The sequence below is a fragment of the Raphanus sativus genome, chromosome 5 (genome assembly GCF_000801105.2).
Source record: "Raphanus sativus cultivar WK10039 chromosome 5, ASM80110v3, whole genome shotgun sequence".
NCBI classification, from domain to species: Eukaryota; Viridiplantae; Streptophyta; class Magnoliopsida; order Brassicales; family Brassicaceae; genus Raphanus; species Raphanus sativus.
The window spans coordinates 454,033-461,404 of record NC_079515.1 but is presented as its reverse complement, the minus strand read 5'-3'; the positions used below and the strand labels follow the sequence as shown (position 1 = coordinate 461,404).

General features: G+C 36.9%; 1 protein-coding gene across 3 annotated transcripts; it reads left to right on the top strand.

The window, feature by feature from the left end:
* Positions 1-358: 358 nt before the first annotated feature.
* LOC108856402 (protein LONGIFOLIA 2) lies at positions 359-3,490 on the top strand. Of its 3 annotated transcripts, none has more exons than XM_018630188.2 (5): positions 359-657; positions 776-828; positions 923-2,314; positions 2,384-2,546; positions 2,653-3,490. In XM_018630188.2, the coding sequence occupies exons 1-5, from the start codon at positions 507-509 to the stop codon at positions 3,333-3,335; spliced, it is 2,442 nt and encodes an 813-aa protein (XP_018485690.1). In that variant the 5' UTR covers positions 359-506; the 3' UTR covers positions 3,336-3,490. The 3 variants fall into 3 exon arrangements, with proteins under 3 accessions (XP_018485690.1, XP_018485689.1, XP_018485688.1); XM_018630187.2 differs by having other exon boundaries at positions 902-2,314; positions 2,387-2,546; XM_018630186.2 differs by having other exon boundaries at positions 902-2,314.
* Positions 3,491-7,372: the final 3,882 nt, after the last annotated feature.

Here is a 7,372-nt window from a genome sequence, read left to right as displayed (position 1 = left end):
TTAAGTTAGCCTTGTGCTCTCATGTGCATAACTTGCATCGTAAGAGGTGGACCAGATTCCTAATTATTTGCCAAGCAGAATTTTTCAGAGCTCTGACATAATTGAAGAATATATGATAAATACAAATTTGTTACATGTATAACCTTACATGTTAACACATGTACATTCATTACATTATATAATATGCTTCAAAGCTTTCCGGTTACAGTTGTAAATTTGTCAAAGAACTAAAACAGAACTTTTTTTTTTCACTTTTCGTCTTTCTTCTTCAAGGTAGCCTCCAAAGCAAAACACCGAAGAACCTAATCTGTTGTCTGGTCATAACACTGGCTTCTTCTTGTCCATTTCTTTGTTTCTTCTTCCTCTGAAACACACAAAAGAATCGTTAAATACAAGAACAGAGGAAGAAGACGAATAAACAGGTGCAAAAGCAGAGTTTACGAAAGTCCGTTTACTTAGTTATTCCTTTTGAGGTAAAGAGTTAAGAAGAAGAGGAAGAAGAAGATATGTCTGCAAAACTTCTGTACAACTTGTCAGATGAGAACCCAAATCTGAATAAACAGTTTGGATGCATGAATGGGATCTTTCAAGTGTTTCACCGGCAACAATATCCGGCGAGACTAGTCTCCAGCGATGTAGAAAAGTCTCTGCCTACAGGTAGCTTAAAGTCTCTCTCTTTCTATATCTCAGTTCAGTGTTTAGGACCACAAAGAAAAAAACAGAGTTGTTTCATTACAACCAAAAACTACAGGTTAATAAGCGGCTCATTTTGCAGGAGAAACAAAGGATATTGTCGGTGAAATTAACATGGAAATTGATAAAGAAACGGTAAGAATCTAAACCCTGTGTTCATCTCTGAGAAGTGAGAATTCAGAAAAAAAGAAAGACTAATAAAAAACAGAGAATATTATGGGAATTGCAGGAGAAGAGTACCAAGATGAAGAAGTCTGCAGTGAAGGAGAAGCATAGAATCTCTTCTGAATCCTCTTCACGGCCTTCCTTTTCGTCTTCTCCACGCTCCTCAAGCTTCTCCTCTGCAGAAGTCAGTAGTATCACGGCTTCTCAATTCGACCAGCCTGGTGAGAAACAGATCAGAGAACAGCCAAATGCTGGACCATTTGATATAAAGGAGCTTGTGAAAGGCTGTATTAATAGAGAGAGGAGAACCAGACGCGAAGAAACAGTAGCCTTCACTAATCAGCAGCTTCTAAAAGAATCATCACTGCGTTGTAATGAGTGGAATGAAGGCAGAGGAATGGCTGCAAAGTTTAAGGAAAGTAGTCACCGGCTTTCTTATGACGAGAGGGAGATGAGAAACAAGACGGGCTCGAAGTTGAAAGAGACACCTAGGCTGTCCTTGGACAGTAGAACAAGTCCTCCACCACAAGATCCCGTAACAGTGGCGAGTCACAGGAGATCGAGTTCGAGTGTTGTTGCTAAACTGATGGGACTTGAAGTCATCGCAGACAATTTCGAAACCGAGCAGAGAAAAGGGAACCTGTTTTGCGACTCTCCAAGGCCACCGTCCCGAGTAGAACAACCAGCTCTACAGAGATCCAGAAGCGTTGACTCGATCAAGAAGATACAACCTGCTTCTAAGTTTCCAATGGAGCCAGCTCCATGGAAGCAAATGAAAGCAGGCTACGAAGCTGCTGCTGCTGCTGCACCGACGGTTTATGGAGAGATTCAGAAGAGGCTAACGCAGTTGGAGTTCAAAAAGGCGGGAAAAGATCTCAGAGCTCTTAAGCATATACTTGAGGCTATGGAGAAGACGCAGACAACTCACCAGCCAGTTCCAGCTGCAACAACAAGTCCAAGTCCAGCCATGAAACAGAAGGCCGCCTTGCCAAATGTCAAAGTTGGCAACACCAGACAAACTCAAAAAGCCGCCTCGGGGAAGCAGAACACGATGGATTTAACCCCAAGGCCAGGTCAACAAGATTCGACTAAGAGCACTAGTCCAAAAACATTAAGGTCGAGGCAAGCTTTGGTGGCGGATTCTTGTTCAACGGCCAAGTCAGGTAGGAGCCAACAGAAAAGCGTTAGCCCAAGGTTTGAGAGGCAGTCGCGACCCACTACTCCAAAACCAGAGCCATGCAAGATCCAAAGGCAGCTAGGCAGAAAGCAGCAAACGGAGTCAGTCTCACCGAGAAGAAAACCTCGCTGTAGTTTTCTTCAGCAACCTGATGACCGATTAAGCAATGCGAGCAGTGACTTGAGAAGTTCAAGATCTGATAGCAACATAAGCTTGGGATCGAACGTTACAAGCAAACTTAGGCTGGAGAGAAACTGTGACTTTGCCCCAGAACAAAGGGTATGAAACAAATCTATATTCTCAATTAAAACTCATTAGCTGAATCTCTTCTTTTTTTTACTAATGCAGCAGAATCAATCAGACTTTGGAACCAGACAAAACAGACCAGATCTTAAACCTCTGAAAGTTACCGTTGAACAACCAAGCCCTGTTTCAGTTCTTGATGCAGCCTTCGACGAGGACGACTCACCGTCCCCTGTGACTGTGAGGAAGATATCCCTTAGTTTTAAAGGTGAGGCATATTAGATTATCCCACATGGGTTCGGTTGGGATAATGGATCATATTAGCTTATAGCAACTACAAGAAGCTTATCTTTTATTTGTTTTACCTTTGCCAGCTGAGGACGATGCTCTACGTTCTGAAGAATCTATGTGGATAAATAAGCCTACCGGCGTCTGCAGATCCATACTATTGCCTGAGAATAAGGATCCAACGCATGATCTCCTTGAATGTTACCCTGATGAAGATTCAAACTTCAAAAGCGGCGATCACAAGTACATCTCGGAGATATTGTTGGCATCAGGGCTTCTACGAGATCTTGAATACACCAAGATAATCATCCAGCTGAACCAAGCACGTGTTCCTATCAACCCTGGACTGTTCTTCTTCCTGGAACAGAACAAGGCCAGCGATATGACTCTACTAGACAACCGAGGCAGGGGATTCAGACAACAGCAGACAAATCTGACAGAGACAATCAGGAGAAAACTCATCTTTGATACTGTTAATGAAATTCTAGCTCAGAGGTTCACTGCAGAAGGCTGTACCAAACCACGGTTTACAGCAAATCCAGCTACAACAATGGAGAAAAAATTAGAAGCCGAGCAACTTCTGCAGACACTGTGTTCGGAGATTGATAGGTTACAAGAGAACAAATCAAAGTGTATCTTGGAGGAAGACATCATATGGGAGGACCTGCAATGTCAAGGCATGAATATGAAGGGTGAGAATCCAGGAATAGTGTTAGATATTGAGAGAATGATTTTCAGAGACTTGGTTAGTGAAGTTTGCTTCTCTTAATTCAATGGGTATCACTTAGAATTGTAAATGAAGAAATCTAATTAGAGGAAGAGAACCTTTGGTTTCTGTGTTTTCATTGTCTGTTCTCTTCCTACTTGATTGTGTAACAAGCATATATATATATATATATATACACAGGTCTACTTAATAGAGCATATCAATTGGTCCGTCAGAACAATTTTTGAATTAGCAAATGGAGTTAAAGGCTAATGCAAACATTTTGAATTAGTAACAAATTTCACCCTAAACAGTAACCTATTAAATTGCAAACGACCACTAAGCTCAACATGCAAAGCTATTCTGTCTACAAATACTAAAATGACATGATACCTATTTTTATCTGAATCGACAATTCCCAAGTCAATCCGTTGACGATTTCCTTCGGTGCCTAACTTCTTCTTCCTCTTGTCTCCACATTCTTGAAACCACTGGAGGCTCCTCTTTATCGCCAAATACGAAGGACTCTTCAGAGTTCTAATCTTGAAACGTAAAAAACTTTCGTTGTGGTCTTGCACCACCTATCTTCTCTCCATCCTCGAATTCAGCTAAACCGTTCTTCTTGTTGATATCATCTGATGGAGTAGATGACTCAAGAACTGGGATGCGATGGTTGTTGCTCATATGCTTATCAGGGACGTGGTTGGTTGATGATGCTAAGCTCCAGAGGGCGGCGGAAGACGGGTGACACTTCCTTCTCCACGAATCGAAGAGGTGCGGTAAGAAACGGAGATTACCTTCCACTTCTTCTGTTGATTTTCTAACATCATTTGGAGATTTGACTACTTCTTCTGCTGACCTATGTTAAAATCGGGTTAATATGGTTTTCCAACTTAAAACCAATTGACAATCAGTGGATTGGCCCTAACCTCCCTCACGTTCCTCGGACATTTATGTCTGAAGCGTGGACAATGAGTCCAACATCGGTATAGTAGTAGTTGTTGTAGTAAATTAGATCAAAGGATCTTATCGCTCTAATACCATGTTAGAATCGGGTTAATTATGGGCTTCCAACTTAAAACCAATTAGTAATTAGTGGATTCGCCCTAACCCTTTATATATTAGTTAATGTCCCTTAAAATTCCCGATGTGGGATGTAATATCCCTAATACTCCTCTTCGAGATGATGGCTTTTATCGGCCAGAAATCTCGGAACTTTTTAAGACAGTTATACTGAGTCGAACGAGTTAATTACGACCTTTATATCCGGTCGGGTAGGATTAATTGCGACCTATAAACCCGGTCGAGAAGAGTTAATATTAATTAGAGATTTAGGGTATTTAGGATCTGAGCTCTGATACCATGTTAGAATCGGGTTTATTATGGGTTTCCAACTTCAAACCAATTGGTAATTAGTGGATTGATCCTAACCTTTTATATAGTAGTAGATTAATTCTTATATTTTCGATGTGGGATGTTTCTCATCAATAACCTACCACCACCATTGAAAAAATGTTGTACTTCTCCTTCGATTGCGCCCTGCATTAGCTTCCTCTGATAGATTACACGATTTGGCTTCCTGCATATCTGAGCAACAGCCGTTCTTGCAATGGCGTAGGCGAAATCATTTCCTTGAGAATGCTTTCTCTTTTCTCTGCTCTGACTTCTTCCACTGTATGTCCCCAGCTCCATTGCTCATAATTCAAACTCTATTACAACTTCACCCAATAGAACCATTTCTTGAACGATAAACCAAAGTAGGCAACACGCATCCCTCTCAAATTCATTTCCCACGAAAACTCACTTACCAACGATAAGAGGATGTATATTTGGATACCCACTAATTTGGTTAAAATCTATTTGGGTTTGAGATTTCCGAGTTTAAAGATTTCAGCAATATTCAAATATTTATAAATTTTGGTTTCGGTTTGATTCGGGTATTTGCGAGTTCGGTTCGGATACGGATAACCCGTTTGAATTATTTTAAAATTTTCAAAATTTATATATACTTTAAATTTCTCAAAACATATAAATTTGAGTAATGTAAGCCAAAATACCTAAATTAAAATTAAAAATTAAAAAACAGGTTGAACTTCAATATATGGATAGAGAATAAATATATATTTTAAATATTTTTGGTGTTTGATTATTGTTTAACAACTTTATATGTTTACTTTTGACTATTTTTATATTTTCAAATAGTTTAGACAATTTTAAGTTGACAAAAAAAGACAACTTTAAAATATCATTAATTGTTGAAGAATAAAAAATAAAATACATTAATCTAACTTAAAAGACAAACATTAAAATAGAAAATAAAAAAAAAACACATTAATCTAACTGAAAAAAGACAAGCATTAAAATAGGAAAAAAAAAGAAATACATTAATATAATCGAAAAACAAGCACTAAAATAGTAAATTCAATTTAATTCTCAGTAGTATGCAATTGTAAATAACATTGAAAACTAAGGAATATTCTATGTGGAAGCACCTTAGCCTAATGGTTAAGGTCTAAAGGCTTTTACACCTAATAATTGTCGAATCGTCTATGTAATGTTCCTAATAATTGTAATATCATAATAAATCAGCGTTAAAAAAAGGAATATTCTATATGTGTATTTTTGTTTTAATAAGATAGATTTTCCTAATAGTTTAAATAAAACGTAATTCTACATGAGCTTTGTAGCTCTCGAACAAAACCTCAATGCAATGGGTCTTATAGAGCAGCCCAATAACTAATGTAAAACTGTTTTCATTCTTGCTATTTTTCTCTGTCGACTGTTCTTGCTATTTTTCTGTGTCGACTGTTCTTTGCTAGTTTCTGAGTGAAGTTATACACTGCTATAGACATCACTATGATGATAAGTGATAACAATCTATACTTCTACAGAGAATCTATAAAATATCTTTATTATATATACTCGTTTCTAGATTTTTTTCACACGTATATATGTGTACTATAGGCGCTGCATGATAGCTAGAGCGACATGGAAGCTTTTTGCAGAAAGTATGATCGAGATATGACAGTGTCACAGACTCACAGAGCATTGGATCGGTAGCCTTTTTTACTCTATTCAATACTTCAAAGATTGTACACATATTTACATGCTTTTGTCTAAAAACTTTTTTGGTACCCCTAGTTAATTATTTCCTCTTACTCCTTCATGCATCTATATATACATACCTGGCCCTTTAAATATAAATAAACTTTAATTAACAGAAGAAGAACTTAATGTTTACAAACTTTTTATGTTTTGTCGTATATAGTATCTATACTTAGCCTATTAAGTGCATTTGAGTTAGCATACATAGCCGACGAGAGCATTAACCGAGCGTGATCTTAACTTCTTAATGCAATTGCATGCGTATTAACTTACAACACCGTCAGTCTAAATGTGGATGAGACACTTAATTGTATGTTCACACAATGAATTTCTATTTGATCATTGAGTCAAACATTTTACATCTGATTCACATGACACAATATAATAACTTTCGGTATTTTTTATTTTGGGTAATGGATTTATGAATTTATGTCAAAATTGTTAATCACAATAAAGTGTCATCGTATTGTATATTGCATCAAGTAGGAAACATAATGCCATACACAATACTCCCTCTGTTTTTTAAAGATAGATATTTTAGAAAAATAATTTGTTTCACAAAGATGTATTTTTTATGTTTCCTATACAAAAATTGTAAATTTCAATAAAATTGATTGAATTTATTGAAAAACTATTGGTTAAAATGCATTGGAATTTGATAATTTTTAAAAATGATGTATAGTTAATGTATTTTCTTAATATGTGTGAAAACACCAAAACATACATCTTTAAAAAACAGAGGGAGTACATTATTAATTACCAGCTCACTTAATAGATTATAGAAAATATTACAATCATTTCACATTATTGTGCTGTCTCTCCCTGAATCTAAATTTATTTAGCTTGTTATTTTCAAAATTTATGTTACATTAATCCAGTTACTTATACAGTTATACTACAAAGAACCAACGCAAATTAATATTTAATGTTCAGTGTTTGTGTTTTGTGTGTACTCAGATCCTATGAAGAAGTTACATGTAGATGATAATTTCAAA